Source organism: Podarcis tiliguerta (assembly GCF_965153285.1).
Source record: "Podarcis tiliguerta genome assembly, chromosome: 17".
NCBI classification, from domain to species: domain Eukaryota; kingdom Metazoa; phylum Chordata; class Lepidosauria; order Squamata; family Lacertidae; genus Podarcis; species Podarcis tiliguerta.
Window position 1 is genome coordinate 22586254 of NC_139550.1, and position 21536 is coordinate 22607789.

Sequence of the window (21536 nt, forward strand, 5' to 3'; positions counted from 1 at the left end):
CCAGCACAGGTTACTACTCCCAGCAACAATAAGGCCACAAGTGCATACCCATCCAATTGGATGGCATAAAACACACAACGTAATGCTGCAACCAAATTCCACTGCATGTTTCTTACCACATGTTGCACACACCTGTGCAATTACAAGTCCTCTCCCATGTAATTCTCTATAAATTCACCTGCTCAACACAGACATAAGCAAACACAGAGGGGGGGGGGGCAATCAACTCATCAACAGCAAAACCTTAGACCCACTTCAACCACACACATTGAGCAAATCAACTTTAATATGCATAATGAAACACAGTATTCTACCACCTTAAACATAGTTTCCCCAAAGAATTCTGAGGGGTTTAACAATCTCTCTTCCCTGCGAACTCTGGGAATTGTGGCTCTGTGAGGGGAATAGGATTTCCTAAAAACTCTCAGCACCCTACACTTACCAGGATTTTTGGGGGGAAGCCATGTTTTACACCTGGAATGTCAGAGCACAGGTAACCCTGGCAGGACAGCTTACTCTATGGTGTTAACTCCTTCATGCATTAATTAGATAGAAGCACGTTAGCTATACAAGGCAGATTACCCCACACCACGTATTTAGGGGGGGTCTCATATTATGTCCTTTATTTTTCCCTTACCAAAGAGGCCTGCCCTGACATTACACAGAACGAAAGCGAAATACAACTCCCAGCGCCTCTAGCCAGCCACAATTCCCAAGCTATATAGGACAACACAGCACCAAAAACAAGGAACCGAGACCCTTGACAGAAACGCCCAGCCTGAATAAATCCAGTAGGGCGCATGCGCGGGGCCCCCGCTACCTCAGGCAGCCTTAATCAGAAGCAACGTGCCTTAACCGCTCTCGGGGAACCGTTAAACACCGTTGCGAAAGCCACGCCCCGAAAGTGGGTGGGGCTGTCGTTTTTCTCTTCAATTAAATATAAGGAGGCGCCTTTGCGGAATGAGGGCGGGAGGCGCAATAGCAAGCAAGCAAGAAAAGGGGCGGGGCTTCAGTAGCAGCGGCGCGTGGCCTCGCCCCGCCCCTTCCAATGGTTTCGCGCTTGAACGAGGCTTCGCCGGGAGCGTTGCGCGCCTTTTCTCCGGCGGCGTGGTGGGAGGCGGGAAAAGGCGGGATGCTCCCCTCGGCGGGTTACTTCAGGAGCCTCCCTTGCCCCTTCGACACCCGCGGGTGCCGGCGGCCCCACTGCCAGTATAGACACGAGGCCCTTCGGCGCCGTCGCCGCCTTCAAGGGGAGCCCCCGCTCCCTCAGCCGCGGCCGCTGAGCGGCTCTTCCGCGCAGGGTGAGGGAGGGGCGCAGCCGCTGGCGCGTGTGGACGGCGGGCCTTAAATGCGCGTTTTACTTCACGCCTCCGGGAACCGTGCGTTCCCGCCTTTTCCCCACAAAAGTTCCCCCGAACTGGAGCCTCTTCCCCACGAGCCGGATAAAATATCAAGGCTTGTCATCCCAGCCTGCGCTTTTAAAAAGCGATGTTCCTTGCTTTGTGTCTCTTCGTTCAGAGAAATGAGATTGAAAATAGGCCCTTTTTAATTACCGACATCTGTGTTGTGCAGTGCCGGATTTACGTGTAAGCTAAACAAGCTAGGACCCCCCAAAAAAAGTAAAGGGAAAAAACAACAATTGGATGTACATTTCCAAAATATAAGATAAAAAACAAATAAAACTTACATACAGCAGCAGTGTTTTGTGTTGTGTAGGCTCCTATGATGTAAGTCAAGGGCCCCGCCTGCTAGCCGCTCCCTAAAATATCACAGGTTTGCTCATTTCTGTATATAGGGTGCCTACATTCTGCATTTGCAAATGGCTTTAGATACTTATAGGTCCGTAAATTACCATATAGCATATATTCAACACAAAAAAACCAACAGCGACAGTTTGTTGTTGACAAAGGACAGCTGGACATAAAAATTGCCTTCAGTAGCTTAGGGCCTCATCAAACCTAAATCCGGCCCTGGTGTTGTGTTAATAGTCTTTTTACCTTTTTTCGGCAGTTCTTATTTCTATGTTCTATATGTTGCCATGGCATTATTTTTCAGGTGATTTTGAATATGGTTTCTTTAGGCACCCCTAAAATGCATTCACTTTGGCTCCTTCGCAATGTCTTTGTTGAGTAATTCTTAGAAACAACGCACATGGTTTAGATGTGCTGGGTTTTTGTATTATGTGTCGCTTTAAAGCAATAAAGTATTTCAATGCCCTTCAAAAATAGTTGATGACAGAACTAAGAGTTCGGGCTAAGTTCTGTAATTGTATTCTTTAATGCTCTGTTTACATATAATTGAAATATTAGTGTATAACCTAAGGCTATGGTATTTATAAAACTTTCTTCTAATCAACAGGTCTTGATAAAAATATCCAAGAATTAGAAATGATCAACAAAGCAATTCAATCACTCAAGACTGAAGTTGAAGAGCAGAAGAAACTATTTTGTTACGACTGGGTGCAAGATTTCAAAAATAATGTGATTCTTGCAACAAATCACAACAAAGGAAATAACTCTTTCTCTGATGAAGGTGATGCCTGTAATAGTCCTGTAGAAGTAAAAAATAATGCCATTTCAATCTCAAAAGAATCTAAAAGGTCCAGTAAATATAGTCTTGACCATAGCTGTCCAGCTACTGATCTTGAATATGACCCATTACTCAATTATTCTGCAGGTCTCGGGTCTTCTTTGAAGGAAGTAGATAAAAATGACACATGCCACTCTAAACATTTTAAAATCTCTCATTGTAGAGATTTACAAGCATCTATAAAAACTTTTCCAGGTGAAAATAGATTCAGATCCCCAAGGAAGAGATCAGTAAGTTCTTCACCAATAAAACTCCAGGAATCAGATGATGATATGCTTATAATAGATGCCCCACCAATGAATGTATCAAAGAAACCAAGAATAAGCAAGACCTATAAAAAGTGGAATAGGGAAGTAAATGAGATGAGTTTTGGAGCTAATTTAGAAACTGTTCAGAACTCTGGAACATCAGATATTTTAAAAAAATTAGAGGGAGAAAGATCAGAAGTCATCACTGTTGGCCTGCATAGTGTTAATCAAAGTGATGGAAATAAAAGTAAAATAAAAATTTCAGCAGCAGAAAGTGCTTATTTAGCAGATGTCAAAGCGAGTGCTTTGAGTGTAGGAAGCAAACTTCGGACAAAATATTACCCTGCTACTAAAGGCAATAATGTATCTCCTCAGATGAAGTTTGAAATGAACAAAGAAATCTTGAAGGAGGAGTCACTGAATGTTATTTCTGTTAAAGCATGCAATATGACTGAGGAGGTTAGTAATGATAAAACTTTGCTGAAAAACAAAACTCAGACTAACCTATATTCTAGAGGTAGTACAAAAGATAAAGTTACAGCCCTACAAGAAAGCTCTAAAAAAGATCCAGTACCTTTTGGGAAATGGAGTATTCAGCTACATGGAAAAAGCAATGCATTGCCTATTAAACGAAGCTGTGTTCCAGTTTTGAGTGAGGACACATTTGTTGAAAAAACTGGCAAAAATTGTACTGATAAAACTATGAAAAAGGATGCCAAAGAAAATGAGATAATAGTATTAGACTCTTCTGAAGAAGATGACGTTGAAGAGGATAATGAACTTTCTGAATCAGATGATACTATGGAAGAATGTCGGAGAATCTTCAATGAGTATGTTGAACATGAAGCACAAAAGGAAAGATTAGCAAAGCAGGTAATTTTGCTTTTCTCAGTTTATTCCTTCCTCCTTGTAAAGACAGACACAAATTGTTTTCTATTTAATATTTTTTATGACCATTCAGCACTTTTTTTTTTGGTGTATCAATGCATATTCACTTGGTGAGGATCTGGAATTAACAGATGATAAAATTCCAGCTAATAGTTAGGGGGGAAAGTATTTTTTTGTTAAACGAAGGTTTTTTGTAATATTAAAGATTGCCTTTGGATTTCCATCCTCTGAAAGTCTTTTTTTTAAGTTTCAGGAAGCCAGAGTTCATTACAGAACTGCAGTATCATGAAAACAAACCGTAATTTGTTGTAAATTTATAATTTAGAAACAACAATCTTGATAGTTTTTGCAGTTTGTGTATGGCTATTTTCCTTTCTTTAAAAAAAAGCAGGCCCTTGCAGTGCAAACAGACGTAGACTCAGATTTGAAGACAAGTATGCTTCCTGGACAGAAGAGAAGAATTGCACACACTGCAAAATTTGATGTGAGTTTCAATCTAGCAGTTTGGGGAAATATTTGCTAGTATTTCCTTATGTAAACATGGATATAGGTTAATAGCAAATAAGTGGTGTCAACCTATTGAAATTAACGGACCTAACTTAATCATGTTAATTAATTTCAATGGGTCTACTGTGAGTAGGAGTATCATTAGATACAGTCCATGGTGTGGGAAACAGTTCTTAATATCTTAAATGAGATACTAACATTTTGTCTGTTAAAGCATGTTAAACCTGTCAGGCAGGTTTTAAGTTGCATTTTCATGTCTGCATTTTCCTCTCTTTACTACAATTTCAAATGTTGACTTAATTTGTGTTTGTTTCATCAATAGATTGTAGATACAATTTGCATATCACCTTAAAGTTAAGAGCCACCAAACACTAAGATGCCAAGTGACAAAATATCAAATGATACATTGGTGAACAGGTCCAAATTGCTAATGGACGAAACGTTTTCTGATGCAAGGTGCTCTACTTTTAACAGAATGGTATTGATAGTAACTGAAATAGTGACAAAACTGTTTGACCATTTATCTTTATGAAGAGATGGAAATACTGCTTTACAGTCTTGGGGTGTAACTTTAGGGTAGTAAATACAGTATTGCACTTACTGAATTTAGAAATTGTTCATTCTTCAATACTCACCAGGTTAATACCACTAAAGAAATAATTGTGCCTTTAAAAGCACCTCTTCCACAGCGGACCTGTCATTCCAGAATACTGCAAGCGCAGCAACAAGCAACACAAATAACAACTGCTGTTAAAAGTGGTCAAGCTTTTGTTGCTGCAACTTGCGGCCCAAAGAGAACTGCATCTGTAATACCAGCTACTCAGATTCAAAGCATGGGCCCCATAGGTATGACTAAGTAGTATATTACACTTTTGATATTTGTTGAGTTTCATATGAGGGTTTGTGTGAGTTAAAACAAGATCTCATAAAATTTAGGTTTAATTTGCTTCCCAGTCCCCCAGACCAAGAAACCAACAGCAGGATATGTAGAGAATGAGTAGTTGATTGTTCCTAGGTTTCTGATTCAGATCAGGTTTCATCAAAACAGCCAGTGTCCATGCATTGATAGCTTAGAATCTGTGAGAGACAAATGTGGTGTCCTCCAGATGTTTTCAACAATTCACATCAGCCCTAGCCATGAAGGGGAAAGGGAATAGAACACTGTTCCACGCTATTTGAAAACATGCCCACCTGTGTGTATAGACAATACAGATGGTATCTGTGACTTTAAATGAGGTGATTGCAAGAAGGTGTGCACAGTTGGTAACCACTGTACAAAAGCGCCCTTTGGAAAAATGACCCCTGTGCATTTCAAAGGCTACATTGTACACAGCCTGTATCACAGCCATTGCATCTTACAATACCTGTTTTCTCCAAAGCAGAACGGGATTGGTTCCACCCCCCTAGTATCTCTGATAGGTGGCGCTGTGGGTAAAACCTCAGCGCCTAGGACTTGCCGATCGCATGGTCGGTGGTTCGAATCCCCGTGGCGGGGTCCGCTCCCATCGTTCGGTCCCAGCGCCTGCCAACCTAGCAGTTTGAAAGCACCCTCGGGTGCAAGTAGATAAATAGGGACCGCTTACCAGTGGGAAGGTAAACAGCGTTCCGTGTGCTGCGCTGGCTCGCCAGATGCAGCTTGTCACGCTGGCCACGTGACCCGGAAGTGTCTGCGGACAGCGCTGGCTCCCGGCCTATAGAGTGAGATGAGCGCACAACCCTAGAGTCTGGCAAGACTGGCCCGTACGGGCAGGGGTACCTTTACCTTTACCTAAGGGATAAGCTCCCGTTGCGCGGTCCCTGCTCCTGCCAACCTAGCAGTTCGAAAGCACATCAAAGTGCAAGTAGATAAATAGGTACTGCTCCAGCGGGAAGGTAAACGGCGTTTCCGTGCGCTGCTCTGGTTCGCCAGAAGCGGCTTAGTCATGCTGGCCACATGACCCGGAAGCTGTACGCCGGCTCCCTCGGCCAATAAAGCGAGATGAGCGCTGCAACCCCAGAGTCGTCCATGACTGGACCTAATGGTCAGGGGTTCCTTTACTTTTTTTAAGGGATGGTTTTGGGATATATTGCTTTATGTACTGGTAATTGCTGTTAAATGTAAAATAAATGCCGGTACACATGTTCAGCAAGCTGTTGGAAGGCTGGTATTATCAACCAGCAGCATGGAAACCTTCATCGAGCTCAGGTGATCACATGACAAGTTGTATTGTCTGTCATACCTGTGGCAAGGAATGGTCACCACACAAAAGCTGTTCATCCCATGTGACTGCCTTAATGGTCACTCTGGCATTTACTGTAATCATTCAGCTTCCAGATAAAGTTTAAGAAGATAGTTTGGCTATGTGAAGTGCATTTACAAATGAAGCTTCAAACTACACAATATTTGTCTATTTCAGTTTGTTTAAATGTGTTTGAAGTTCAGCCTGTTGGAACAAGCACTGGCCAAGTGAATGTACTACTTCCTGGAAATGCATTAACATCAGTGCCATGTAGACTTCCCAATTATCCTGTAAAAAAAAATACTCCCATGCCAATTAAGGTATTTCATATTTTCTTTTGTGTTAAAATAGAGTAAAAGGCTTCTGGGTTTATAGCCAAATTTATTAAGAACATATGGGACATATGGGAAACCAGTGCATTGGGGGACATATGGGAAACCAGTGCATAAAGTGCCATACAAATCTAGTTTGAAATGGTGATGTCCTAATAGTATTTTTTAAATTTAAAAATCAATACAGTAAAGCAGAGGTGGTTTGTAGGTTGAAGGTAACTAATAGGACCTTCCCATCCAGTCTACAGCCCCTTCTCGTCACTGCAATGTGTTGTTTAGACTTTGACATAAACTGAAGACTGTGTTCAAGCCTAATTCTAGTATGAACATTTTTGATATGTAGGTTGTTTATCTGTTTAGCGATAATCCTCCATTCCTGTGTGCTGTGACCCAATAGTAAACAGTGCTTATTTTGATTTCATTCGAATTTGAGCCAGGTCAGTGGGTGTGTGGGTGGGTGTATGTCCATGTCCGTGTTTGCATGTGTGTGTGAGTAGGCCAGGACTCATTTTTGGCCCTGCTGACCTTGATGGGCTGGCAAAGAGGGAATGCAGCCAATGGGATTTAAAGTGTTAACAAACCACCACAATACAGTATATTTAGAGAGGCAGTTTGCTGTTGAAAAATATTCTGACTTTGCCATACTCTTGCAATTTTGGGGATAGGATTTGAGGGAGAAGAGTTTGTAATAAGGTATTTGTTCAAAAGTCTTTTCAGTGATTTAGAATCCTTTTCTTTTACCGAAAACAATACCTTTCAATAAGTTTAAGAATGTTATTTCAATTCATGCACGTAGTAAGTTAAATATAAGTTAACATTTCAGCCATCAAGTCGGAGAAGGCCTCCTGTGATTGCCGAGCTGGGATCCAAAGTACCACATGACACAAGGCAACGATATGTCAATTTTTTTTTTGGAAGAATTCTTGAAAGTTTGTGCAACAGTCAATGAAGCTTTTGACAAGGTCTGCAGTAGTTTTAAAAACCAATGTAATTTATTTTTTATGACAGTTATATGAATTGTGGATATGTGAAATAAGTGCTGAGTGCTTTGTTGCAAACATAACATACATTATGATCCTGTGTGTGTATACTCAAGAGTAAATGCCATTTATTTTGGTTGGACTTTCGCTCCCAATGAAGCCTGCAGTGTACTGCAGTTTTAGGCTGCAACCCTAAACCTATTTACTGGGGTGAAAGTTCCTTTGACCATAATCGGACTTGCTTCTAGGTGAACATACATACGATTACAGTGTTAACTGGTACCATATTGGCCTGAATATAAGCCTCACTTTCCCCCCAAATTCAAACCATGAAAAATTAAAAAAAGCGGCTTATATTCGCGACTTGACAATATGCAGCCAGGAGCGCGGCAAAGTGGCACCCGCCCAGCGCGTATTCCTCCATCCTCTCCCCCGAGGCCGGCGAGGAAGGGGAAAGGCCGCCAGCAATGCAGCTCCATTCCTTGCTGCTCCCAGTGTGCAGCCAGGGCAGAATGATGGGGACTTTCTGTATTCATTATGGATTTGTCCTAAAAAGTAAAAGTTCATTCTTAATATTTAATTACTTTACTAAATGTATTTGTCACCCATCAATATTCCTATTTCCAAACAGTATTTGAAAAATAAACATTCCTTAGTAATAAAAAGGCTAAGAATAGAACGCTCATTATATATTATTAAATTGTTACTGCATATTTAACAAAAGAAACTTAAGTTGGAGATACCAGGAAATCAACTAACACAATCTTCTTGAATGAAAATAATTGATTTTAAAAAAGAATCTGATTTAAAATAAATTCTGAATTTAAATTGAAGCGGATATGGTGATTGTACTTATCTCTGAATCTATTGTGAGACCATCACAGTTAAACATTTAATGCGGTGCAAAACTATAGGACTATTTACAGTACATCACTAGTGGAGTGTTGAACTTGTTTCTCAAACTGCATGCAAGCACACATCAGTGCCACACAGAAAGCCACCGATGAAAACCAGAATACCTTTAAAAGCAGTTTGTGATGGAGGGAATGAAAACATTAAATTGTCTGGTGCAACTGAAATGGATCTCTTGAGTTGTGACCACTAAACTTTAAATGCCACTTTCTCTCTATATATCAGGGGAAAAGGCAGGATATAAATAATATATTATTATATATTTATTTATATCCTGCCTTTTCCCCTCATAGGACTTAAAGTCGCTTACGTATAAAAACAGAACCACTAAAAAGGACATCCGAAGGCAGCCCTGTTTAGGGAAGTTGTTAATGTTTGATGTTTTATCGTGTTTTTAATACTCTGTTGGGAGCAGCTCAGAGTGGCTGAGGCAACCCAGTCAGAAGGGCAGCATATTATTACTATTACTATTATTGTTATTTGTTTGGATGCTCTTCCCCGTTACATACTCTGTTCTATTGCAGGGGGCGGAGTACAGGGTAGATGTGCAATTTACAGTATGTATCATACACACTTTTCTTTTTAATGTAGGCATTGAAAGAAGAAAAAGCAATATATGACCGTTGTGGTAGTAAAAATATATACTTGAATATAGCTGTGAACAAGCTTAAAAAATTGAGGGATCATAGCAGTATGTCATCAGATGGTAAGTTCCAGTGACGTGGGAAGGGATAACTGGTGGTTAAAATGGACCAATTTTATTTCTCTTCTAAATACATTTAAATTATATACAATGTTTGTTTGTAGAAATAAGTTCACATTAACAATGTGAGACATCTGTGATTTTATTTTATATAGGCCAGCCCTCAGACAATAAATGCACTACTACAACTGGCTTTAGAAAAGAAGAAAAAAATGGTAAAATAAAACTATTACTGTCTTTTGAAAAATTTGCACAAAGTATTAAAATTCTTTCATGTGTGAAGTACTTATAATATAAAAAGCTAGTTTTTTCTAGTTCTGATACTCTTTGATTACTTGCTTATAATGAAAATGAAAAGTAATGAAAAAATTCAGTGCTTTCAAAATGTTTTTATTCTTGTTTTTATTATGTATTTTTCTTTTTTGTATTTTTACTGAGATCTTTGAATGAAAGGTTGTATATAAATTTTAAAAATGCTATGACAAAAGGCATATATTTAGGATGAATTTGTAAAGTTTCACAGCATATATAAACTTAACCAAAGAAAAACTAGCTGCTACTGACCACCTATAAGTTGAATCTGAAAATAATTCTGACAGTTATAATGCCTGAATGACAGCTCTTCAGAATTTTTTAACTGTTTTGTTGGGGTGATTAAGATTTTACAGGAATTACTCTCTATAAACTTCTAAAAGAATATGCTTTGACTGATGAACAGTTGAAGGAAAATGGCTTCCCTGAACCAAATCCTGAGAAACCTGGCAGTGCTGTACTATGCAGTGGCTCCATAAAAGCAGCTTTATCTGACTGTGAGTAAGTGAGAATGGAATGAAAAACTGAAACCCATCAGAAAAATCTTCCTATATTGTTCAAAAAATGCTTTCCAACATAAGATTTCATCCACAATGTGCTACAATAAAATGCTTGTAAGTGTCACTCATTGCCAGTACTGTGAATCAAGTCATCCTGGTTAATAAAGCTTGAAGAATAACTGTATTTTTTCTGCTCCTGATCTATCAATTTAACAACTTAATTAATATTGTTTGGGTGATTATCCATCTGTGCCATGCATAATTGGAATATATCTGAATTACTCCTACCGAAGCTTTACTATTTTGATCAGTAATTACGCTAGTAGTAGCAATTCTGCTGCTTGGTAATGTGAATGAGAACCAAATTCATTTGATTTTTTGCAGTTGTCTCTGGTGATTAAAATGGTTTCTGGGGGTAAGTGCAGATGAACATCTTGCATGTCTCAATTCTGGCTTACTACTGGATTGTGTTACTGGTTACAGCTTCCAGAAGAATTTGTTGTCGATGCGGAGAAATATATACTGTAACTTCATCAGGAAGGCATGTTCGGAAAGAAGAATGCAGCTACCATTCTGGTAGAGTATTAAGACATAAAGGTAAGGATAAACTCCTGTCTCCCCAGACATATACTGGACATGCCGGTGAGATTGAGACTACTCAGGTAATGTCCACTGAAGCAGGGTCAGCAAGTTAAATTTTGATTAACAATGAAGGGGTTAAAAATAGTTTTGCTTGCATTTTTCCTTATTAAGCCACCAATCACTTACCATTAGATACAGACTTTGCACTAATTTGTGGTATAATGTTATTAAGCAAGGAGCAAACATTGGGTCTGTGTTCTTCTCACCACATCCTGCCACACATGTTTTTTCATGCTTGTTTCAATATATAACAATACAGATAACTGTGGCTTAGTATTTTAGTAGCCAGGATCTTAAACTGGAATTGATTTTAATATTAAGCTTAGTAAACCAACATCACAACACAGTGCCCCATTTCAGATCTAAGAAAACTGATGCTGTGATGGTGATTAAATTAAACCAAAGTTGGCATCTGAGGGAGGAACATCCAGATCTGATGCTTGTTCCAACTTTCCTAAATGGTGGTTTAGCATGCCAGGACGGTCACCACCCCCAAAAGAGCCCATGTAGGTAGTGTAGTTAAAACTAATAAATTATATTCAGCTATTTATGCTTGACTTTGTACAGTACCTCAATTTCATTTTCCTGCTCTTTTTAGTAAAATACATGATGGGTGATAACGTTGTCATTTCATATTCTCAGTATAGCTACAATCTTGAGAGAAACTGACACACATTTGTAATAAAACTATAATTTCTTTGGATAGTTGGAAATCCAATTCAGTATCCCTTTCTTCAATGCATGTATATTTGATCCTTGGAATTCAACTTGGTTTTGTTAAACTGATATTTTTTTTAAGCAGAGCTACTCCCTTAGTGTTCTGGTTTGCATATTTAAAATAAAGTGTATTGGTGTATGCGGCTAAAATTATGGGGACTTCACACTTCCCTTGGTATTACTGCTGCCAGGAAACAGACTGTTGTATTCTCAAAACCTGGGGTTGTAGTTTCTTTCTCCAAACAAACCATGATCCAAAACCAAGGTTTTGTTCTTGGCTTCTGCTTGTGTTATGTTTTTAATTTTTTGGATAAGAAGTGATTTGAAATTACTCATCTGCTTCCTATTACTTACCCTGTAACAGTTCCGGGTGGTTTGGAAACACGTTACAGTTGTTGTGAAGGAGTGGTAGGATCTCCTGGATGCCAGGTTGCAAAGGTGAGAGTACTCTCCAGTTGCTGTTCTCAAACTTTCCACAACAAACCAGCAACACCAGAACTGGCTTATGAATATAAACAACAATTTTACTATAATGAGTGTAAAACCTCATAAACCAACAAGACAATGAACAAAGTAAAATGCAAAGTGCGTAACCAAGCCTGGAGATACTCATAAACATAAAATGTGGCAGATGGAACAAATACAGTGGTACCTCGGGTTAAGTATTTAATTCGTTCCGGAGGTCTATTCTTAACCTGAAATTGTTCTTAACCTGAAGCACCACTTTAGCTAATGGGGCCTCCTGCTGCTGCTACTGCTGTACCGCCGGAGCACAATTTCTGTTCTCATCCTGAAGCAAAGTTCTTAACCCGAGGTACTATTTCTGGGTTAGCGGAGTCTGTAACCTGAAGCGTATGTAACCCAAGGTACCACTGTGGTCATTCACTGGAAGCACAAAGCCACAAACGTGGGAGCAGCTGCCAGAAAGCGTTCTTCACGTAGCTGTTAGCTGGAAGTGCAAAGCCAAATGATCAATTGAAGCCAAGTAGATGAGACCTGTTCTCTGGATATTATCCAGGTTTCGTAGCAAGCTTCATCAGTCCATAGTGCTAATCACTCAACACGGTTCAATAACTGTTCCTGTGAGTACCTTTTGTCTTGAGTGAACCATGTGTTAAGACATTCTTATCGCATACATAACCAGTATAGCAATGAGAGAGATGCTGCCACATTTTATGTTTTTGAGTATCTCCAGGCTTGGTTATGCACTTTGCACTTTAGTTTGTTCATTGTCTTGTTGGTTTATGAGGTTTTATACTCATTCTAGTAAAATTATTCTTTATATTCATAAGCCAGTTCTGGTGTTGGTTTGTTGTTTAATTATTGTTATAACACCTGATATTTTTTGTGTATACTCAAACTTTTCACAGCACATATATTTCTCAGGATTTTGTTTTAGCTTTTGCTTGCAGCAATCTGCCTATAGCCACTGATTGGCTGTCTACATAGAGAGGGATTGACAGGGGTCAAGCATGAAAGACAAAGTGTTTAAAAATCTCTTGAATTCCAGATACAGCTATTCTGTTAGTCTTGTTATCTTAGCAGAACTAGAGCAAAATAGGTGACCAAGTTTCCTTCAAGAAGCTCCAACCCTCCTCTTTTGTGTAGAGCAGGGTGGTCCAATGTGCAGCTCATGGGCCACATGGAGGCCTTGATGTCTTTTTTGTGTGGTCCTTGGCAACATTTGACACATACACCCTGCGATGCAGCCCTCCCACTGCTTTCCCAAAGCTGGGTAAGCGAGGCTCTGGGCTTTGGGAAGGAGGCTTTGACAGGGTCCTAGAGTTGTCCCACCTGCTTCCCAGAGCCCAGTTAGTACTTTCCCAGCTTTGGGAAGGAGGTGGGTGTCAAATGTCAGCCTTGTTTCCCACCCCTGCAGTATGCCACCTGCAGGTTACATGTCAAAGTACTCCGGTGGCCCACTTGGTATGAAAAGTTGGGCGTAGTGTGTGCTCTGTATTTTTTCTTGGCCCTAGAAGCCGTTTCCTGAACTGAATATTGGTGTAAGTGTAGTCTTTGGCAGAGAGACAGACATGTTAAAAATGTATGCATTTCTGAAGTTTCTAAAAGGGAGATGAGAATAGGGGTAGATTTTTAATTTGTTTTGGGGAATTCTGTTCTCATGATATCATAATGTGCTAGAAAACAAGATGGGACTGGTTCTAAAAAAGTGTTGGGGCTCAAGCCTGCCTCATTTCCTTAAATCTAAATTTGTGAGAGAAAAGCAGATAAGCAATAAATTAGTGTTGAACATGCTAAGGGACACTTTAGTTTACACTTTCTGGGACTTGGTCCTGATATTAAAACAAGCTGTATCTTGATGGACAGTGGCAGATGCTGTAATTGTTTTGCTTTCTGTATTAAGGTTTAGTCTTCTATTTAATGTTTTTGCCTCCCTCATCTTGGTTACTGTGTGGGGAAAATGAACATTTGAAATGCATGAAGAAGTAGCATTTAAAATTTAAAAGACAGATAATGAACGCTGAGGATTTCAACTTCATATTCTTTAACATTCTTTAACCAATAATCAAGTGCTTGACAAAATAGTGTATAAATTTCCAAAAGATACTTAGTAAATTTCTAAGGTGAATTTCCAGAAAAGGGAAGTTGGAAATGGTATGATAACTTAATTAAAAGTTACTGAAAATATGTCACTTCTCAGACTAATTTGAATATTCCTTTGTGCTTTGTAGCTCCATGTTCATGATGGCAGAAAAGAAAATATAGATGGCTTTGTGAAGACTTTCATCAAACCACCTCCACTTGATGGAAATCATGGTGTATTTGCGTTAGATTGTGAAATGGTATGCTAAGTCAGGATCCTTTAAAACAATGCAATTTAAAGTGCAATTGTGTTTTCCTGGCAGTATAACTTAAGGACAGATGTTATTTTTCTAGAAAAAGAGGTGCTGGAACTCACCCTGAATGCCTCCCTTATTCTCTTAGAATGGCAGTGGCGCCCTTCTGAGAGGTGCTGGAACTGAGGTCCGGCTGAAAAAAGGCACTGGATGCTACTCTCTTCAGTTGAGAAATGTAGATCAGACAGGACAGACTGACTTGAGAAGGAAAAACTGCCTCATAAAATGCACCTGCTTTTGTTGCTCTCCTGAATTGCAATTGGGAATTATTTTCATTGTTTTTATTCTGATTGTATCTTACCCTGGTGTTGCTACATGATGAAGGAATGGTTAAAAACTTAAAATATTTTGAAATTAAATGAAATATGTAATCCTGGCAATATTCTTCTCTGGGAGTTGGATATTAGTTGCTTTTTGTTTTTGTTCATTCCTTCTCTAGATATAGAAAGTGCAGGATGTATAGGAAATATAGGACCATTTAGCAAAAACAAGTACACATTTTTACATGCAGCTACATGTGTCTTTTTCTTTCAGTGTAAGCAATTACTTATAAAACATGATTAACGTAGAACTTCCATTGTAAATTAATATAATCTTTTGGGTAATCAAGTGGCTTACTAAGAGGTAACTGATGAATTGAAAACATCTTTTATCATAATAGCTGACAGGAATTTCTAGGAATTTCCCAGAGAAAAATGTTACTTTTAGATTTTAAAGTTTCTAGTATATACCTACACCATGCACTGCCATGATTTTCAGTGTAAAAAATATGTTTGCAAAGTAGCAAAGATGTGTTCACCTATCTCCACCATTTCAAAATTACATTAGTTTTCATTTCAGTTTATTCAGAACATAATCAGGAACTAAACTTAATTATGAAAAATTCTATTTAACACATTTCTCTTCTAGTGTTATACAACACGTGGATTGGAACTCTCCAGAGTGACAGTAGTTGATCCTTCACTTCATGTCATCTATGACACGTTTGTTAAGCCTGATAATGAAATAATAGATTTTAATAATAGGTATGTGTCTTATTCAAATACCAAAACATCAAGTGTTTGAAGATAAGTAACTGTGTTATACTCAACAGTAAACCAGAAACCCTGAGAATTGGTCAGACTCTGCATGAGCTACATGTGAGTGCAATAGGGCTCCTTTGCATTTGCTTCACTCCTCCCTTTGTGTGAGCAACTGAACAAGCCAGGTTTTAATGCTTTATCATGTGAACCCAGGTATAATTAATTGTTTCTGATCAACCCAAGATATTAAGCGTACCTTAGAGCGTAGCTTCCTAAGTGTAATGGCAAATGGCTTCAAATCAAGCTAGGTTATGAAGCTGTGTTTGGCTTAATATCTTCAGTTGTTTTGAAGCCACAAATTATAATTCTAATCTTCATATGTAAATGATAAGCTATTATTTAAGTGCCGAAACCCAACTTTGATCAGCTGCGTGCATAAAAGGGAGAAGAAGGAGGCTGTCCTTGTGCATAACTTGGCTCATTAAGGCAGGATTTTTGATTAGCATTGCATGTGAATGCTGTCAGTGATGTTATAACCCATGGGCTACTTGTATAGCACCACTGCTTTTTGCTGTAGTATTTCTATAAGAATTGCATCAGGGCTCTGGAGTTAAGTTACTTATTGTTATTTTTTAATTGAATTTTATAAGTAATAATTAAGTGTAGGTAAAATATGTGCAAAATACCAGCAGAGAATAGGATTCAGACGAATAATAGACAGATAATATTATTACTTTGTCATGGTCTGATTCCTTCCCCAAATTTTTCATTCCAAAAGGAAAATAAAAACTCTTCAGTTGTATCAGTTGTGGAATAAGTGAATCTGGTATTTCTAAAATATTCATGTCTCCCTATTGTTTTACTTCCCTTGACACTCTGATTTGCTTTAGGTTTTCTGGAGTGACGGCAGAAGACATGAAGAGTACTGTAACATCAATTCGGGACGTGCAGGCAATATTGTTAAACTTGTTTAGTGCAGACACAATTTTAATTGGACATAGTTTAGAGAGTGATTTGTTTGCTCTTAAGGTAAATTATACAGAATGATAATATATTTAAAATGATTTGAAATGTTTTGCGTAAAACCTGTTCAGGTTTAACTTCTGTGTACTGTCTAATAGGGACGCGGGTGGCGCTGTGGGTTAAAGCCTCAGCACCTAGGACTTGCCGATTGAAAGGTCGGCGGTTCGAATCCCCGCGGCGGGGTGCGCTCCCGTCGTTGGGTTCCAGCGCCTGCCAACCTAGCAGTTTGAAAGCACCCTCGGGTGCAAGTAGATAAATAGGGTCCGCTTACCAGCGGGAAGGTAAACGGCGTTCCGTGTGCTGCGCTGGCTTGCCAGATGCAGCTTGTCACGCTGGCCACGTGACCCGGAAGTGTCTTCGGACAGCGCTGGCTCCCGGCCTTTAGAGTGAGATGAGCGCACAACCCTAGAGTCTGGCAAGACTGGCCCGTACGGGCAGGGGTACCTTTACCTTTACTTTACTGTCTAATACCACACACAGAAGTGCCCTGCTGGATTTATACCATCTAGCGCAGCATTCTGTTTCCCACGGTGATTAACCCACTTCCTCTGGGAACATGAGGACAACAACTCTCTCCTTTGTGGGTCCAGGTTCACTGGTGTGGTGTGGGTGAGGGATAGATCTAACATGAATTGCAATAAAACAGGATAGGAGTATCAGAATTTAAAGAAGCCATAACTTTATTGATTACAGATTTCAGTAGGTTTTGGCACTAGGTGTATATCCTGAAATGGACCAATTGTTGTTCCCCAGCAACTGATATTCATAGGCACACTGCCTCAAGTCTTAGAGGTGACATGCAGGCCTATAGTCATCATGAATAATAGCCATTCATGGGTGCCTGCATACTTGATGAATTTGACTAATTTTTTAAAATAAGCAAAGCTAGTCATCATCACAGTATATTGTTGCAGCAAATTCCATAGTTTAACTATGCTCTGAGAAAGAACTGCTATGGTAAACATGTTACAGAGAATGGGAGGATGGGTTGTGTAGCTTGCTAGCCAGGAAAGAGTCTAGGATGTGTAGTATGAGGCCTTTTATAACCTTCCCCCAAATCTAGTTAAAATGTCATGTTGGGCCAAAATCCAAACCCTTGTGAGAGTACCTTGCCCTCTCACCCTCAGAATGGCCAGGGCTTCCCAGCCATTGGATGCTATGCTACTGGAGAGACATGGGAATAGTGCCACAAGGTAGCTGCAGCCTTTTCACCACTTCCCAATGGCATTGCTGTGGCTCAGAGGCCCCTATGTGAAAAAGTTAATGTGATACGGTTTTTGTTGTTGTTGTTTAGTCATTTAGTCGTGTCCAACTCTTTGTGACCCCATGGACCAGAGCACGCCAGGCACTTCTGTCTTCCACTGCCTCCCGCAGTTTGGTCAAACTCATGCTGGTAGCTTCGAGAACACTATCCAACCATCTCATCCTCTGTCATCCCCTTCTCCTTGTGCCCTCAATCTCTCCCAACATCAGGGTCTTAAAGCTTTAACTGAAGCGATAGTGTGTTTTTTAACCACAAGAATATTTTAGGAGGCAAGACACAATCCAGTTTGAAGTGTCACTGAATCATCCATTTCTTTTCCAGCTGTTTCATAATAAGATTGTGGATACATCTGTAGTTTTTCCTCATCGTTTAGGCCTGCCTCATAAAAGAGCACTTAGAAATCTAATGGCTGATTATCTCCAAAGAATTATTCAAGATAATGGTAAGGCCTGGCGAAAATGACAGTGTATTTTACAGTTAATGGAGAAGAACCAAGAAGCAAGCAATACCTATGTTGTCACTCAGACTTTCCAGTTCGATCCAGGTTTCCCAAAATGAGGATTGGTCATGTGCCTTGTTTGATCACTGGAAGCTGAGTGTGTGAACTGACTGCATTGAAAATAACTCTCTGACGTGATGTTGAATGACATGAAAGTTCTCCCTGTGATGTCAGGTCTCTGGTGCCTATTCACACATGCTAATGATATCTCAATTGCTTCTTTTAAGTTATGAGCAGGTGTATCTAAGAATCACCTGTAAGTTCACAAGTATGGGCTGTGTATTAGAAGAGATTCACAAGCTGTCCTCTTTTCCTTAATTCAAGAAACAAGTGGCATGTGCCTTCCCCAGGTATCATTAAAACTAATCACGCAGATACTACACATTTAAAACTTGGCCAGAGGCCTGCCGTAGCAGAGTGTAAGTTAGCTGGTTTCCTCTGTGATTTTAAGATCTTAAATGTAAATTAAGTCTACAGATGTATGGGATTACACATAAACTTCTTGTAGAATGAGCTAGAAAGTGGAAGAATGCACAGAGGGTAATTGAGAATATGTACTATTAGAACAAATATCACTCAGAAGACAGCTTTCAATCCTCTCATCATTTTCAAGAGCTACACTGCTAAAATTGCAACAATATTAGTGCTTTCATGTCTAGTTTCTATAAATCTGTGCTCACCTGCAGTGCTGTCGTGCTATTAAAGCATCTTTGCCTGTTCTAAATAGATGGTATCCAAACATTGGATGTATTTTGTATGATTGATGTAATGCATGTTGTCTTTTTAAGTCTCGTGGGGTTACAGTTACAGAAAACTAATGCATATAATCACACATGTACTTTACAATTGCTCCATTACGATGTAATGCTGGAGTCATCGGGAGTTCAAAAGCCTTTCTTCAGGATTCAGAGCTGGAGTAGGGAACTTGTGGCCCTCCAGATGCTGTTGTACTAAAACTCTCTTTAGCTCAATCAGCATGACAAATGATGGGAGTGAGTCCCACAACATTGGGAGGGCCAAAGGCTATCTGTACCATCTGAGTTGCCCCTTTTGGAGCCCTAGAGAAGATATTAAGAGCCTATCTAGCACTTGTTTTGCGGGCTATGCTGTTTTTCAGTACGGTGGTACCTCAGGTTAAGTACTTAATTCGTTCCGGAGGTCTGTTCTTAACCTGAAGCACCACTTTAGCTAATGGGGCCTCCAGCTGCCGCCGCGCCGCCAGAGCCCGATTTCTGTTCTTACCCTGAAGCAAAGTTCTTAACCTGAAGCACTATTTCTGGGTTAGCGGAGTCTGTAACCTGAAGCATATGTAACCTGAAGCGTATGTAACCCAAGGTACCACTGTATTAGGCCCTGAAGTGTATTTTGCTGCTCAAACAAATTCTTATGAACTGACGAGCTCCAATCACACATGAAGTTCTAAATAGTGAATGATCTGCTGTTATGGAACATGTATGTTCGGGCATAGCCTTGCATACAAATGTTTATTTTAAAAAATCCAAAAGTGATGTAGCAATAAAATGTGTACCACCTGTTTCTTGCATCTGTAAACTTTCCTTTGCTTTTCCTTACAAAACTAATACTTTGGAGTGAAAGGTGTCTGATTGCTTCAAGTGCCAGCAGTATCAGCTGCCAGTTGGCAGCTTTTGATCCAGTTGAGCATTGGTCCTATTCTGTGAGAGATCTAGATCATATTGTAGTGTGACTGAAATCTGAAACCTTGAAACCTATTCAAGTTTCTTCTGTGACACTGTGGCATTTTTTCTATACTATTATCCACCCTCAATACAGTTAGGCTGTGTACGCATTTGAAATAATAATGTTATTATTTATATCCTACCCATCTGGCTGCACATTCTTTCCCTCAAAGAATTATGGGCACTGTACTTTAGTGCAGAATTACAGTAATCCCAGAATTACAGCTTCAAGGAGCAAACTAGTGCCCAGAATTCTTTTGAGGGAAAGAATGTGCTTTGAGGAGATAGAGTGTATAGACTGCCTTAGCGATTCATTATCTTCAAGATAATTTTCAAACTTGCTCTTTTAAGAGGGTAATTTTGGAAACAAATGCAAATACTTGAGTTTATTACTTCAACCATTAATGTTAAATATTCAGTACCAACTTTCTAATCTTTTAAATACTATGCATATTCATGAACGTTATTTTTTTCTAGTTGGTGGTCATGACTGTAGTGAAGATGCAACTGCTTGTATGGAACTTATGCTTTGGAAAGTAAAAGAGGATACTAAAGGCAGAAGATATTAATGCTTTGCAACAACAGCCTTTCTTCATCATTGCCTAGTGAAAGACAGTTTTCTGCCCCTGTTATTGTTCTAATTCAAAAGAATACTGTGATGAGTATATGCACTAGTTAGTTTTGCTGGAAGTTTGGGTTAATGTTATTCAGGATTATGATATTTTTGTTCAATATAATATTAGAGTTGATTATGGGAGCTTTGTGCTGGTCAGAATTGTTAATGTAAACAGCGAACATTTCCCAATTTTGGCAGTTTGGAAAGAATACTGTACTTATTTTCTTTTTATGAAGAATCCTGTACTTATTTTCCCTTTATGAAACTTCTGTGTGTCCTAAGCAAAAAAGTTGTTTTCTGGCTGTCACTGCTGAAATAAAAACTCAAAAAAGCTGGTATAAATAAAACAAATGTTAAACATTATGCAGTCCATTCATTTGGTTAGCAGATCTCTAGCAGTTGCATAGGTGGCCATAAGTAAACAATTTGTCACCGTCACTGCTTTATGGCTTTGATCTATTTGTTAATCTTATGGAACAAAATAAGTTAAATTGCAATTAGAGATTAAAGGCAGCAGTGAAAATGTAATTTTTATTTTTAAATAAAGAGTCAAAGGCTGTCCATTACTGAAATTTCTGTCAAGTCCATGTTCCAGTTCTCAGTTGTATATACAGTGGTACCTCGGGTTAAGTACTTAATTCATTCCGGAGGTCAGTTCTTAACCTGAAACTGTTCTTAACCTGAAGCACCACTTTAGCTAATGGGGCCTCCTGCTGCCGCCACACCGCCGGAGCACAATTTCTGTTCTCATCCTGAAGCAAAGTTCTTAACCTGAAGCACTGTTTCTGGGTTAATGCAGTCTGTAACCTGAAGCGTATGTAACCTGAAGCGTATGTAACCGGAGGTACCACTGTATCAGCTTGAGATGAGAATACAGCACTACTTAAAAGATTTAGCTAGTTAATCCAATGAGCCTAGGAGAGCAACACTGGATCATCCAAGCTGGATTGGAGCAAGTCTCTCTCTAACTTTTCGGAAGAATCTAAAAACATTCCTGTTCACCCCATA

The 21536-nt window shown here is 39.4% G+C and overlaps 1 protein-coding gene across 3 annotated transcripts; it reads left to right on the top strand.

The window, feature by feature from the left end:
- Positions 1 to 964: 964 nt before the first annotated feature.
- On the top strand, positions 965 to 20891 carry LOC310667445 (RNA exonuclease 1 homolog). 3 transcript variants are annotated; one of them, XR_014506289.1, is made up of 16 exons: positions 967 to 1301; positions 2359 to 3710; positions 4117 to 4209; positions 4871 to 5078; positions 6629 to 6771; positions 7607 to 7745; positions 9267 to 9381; positions 9534 to 9593; positions 10038 to 10187; positions 10674 to 10787; positions 11914 to 11987; positions 14243 to 14353; positions 15317 to 15432; positions 16320 to 16458; positions 18038 to 18158; positions 20390 to 20891. XR_014506289.1 is itself a non-coding variant. In XM_083419862.1 (15 exons), the coding sequence occupies exons 5-15, from the start codon at positions 7662 to 7664 to the stop codon at positions 20479 to 20481; spliced, it is 1176 nt and encodes a 391-aa protein (XP_083275988.1). In that variant the 5' UTR covers positions 2673 to 3710; positions 4114 to 4209; positions 4871 to 5078; positions 6629 to 6771; positions 7607 to 7661; the 3' UTR covers positions 20482 to 20891. The 3 variants fall into 3 exon arrangements, 1 of the variants encoding a protein (XP_083275988.1); XR_014506288.1 differs by lacking the exon at positions 4871 to 5078 and having other exon boundaries at positions 965 to 1301; positions 4114 to 4209; XM_083419862.1 differs by lacking the exon at positions 967 to 1301 and having other exon boundaries at positions 2673 to 3710; positions 4114 to 4209.
- The last annotated feature ends 645 nt before the right edge of the window (positions 20892 to 21536 follow it).

Bases quoted from the DNA above. Each gene is read 5' to 3' on its own strand.
- LOC310667445 (XM_083419862.1), top strand. From the start codon at position 7,662: ATGACACAAGGCAACGATATGTCAATTTTTTTTTTGGAAGAATTCTTG. The intron at 9,594-10,037 runs GTAAAATAAAAC...GGGGTGATTAAG, and splicing joins TAGAAAAGAAGAAAAAAATG to ATTTTACAGGAATTACTCTC. The intron at 16,459-18,037 runs GTAAATTATACA...TTTCTTTTCCAG, and splicing joins GTGATTTGTTTGCTCTTAAG to CTGTTTCATAATAAGATTGT.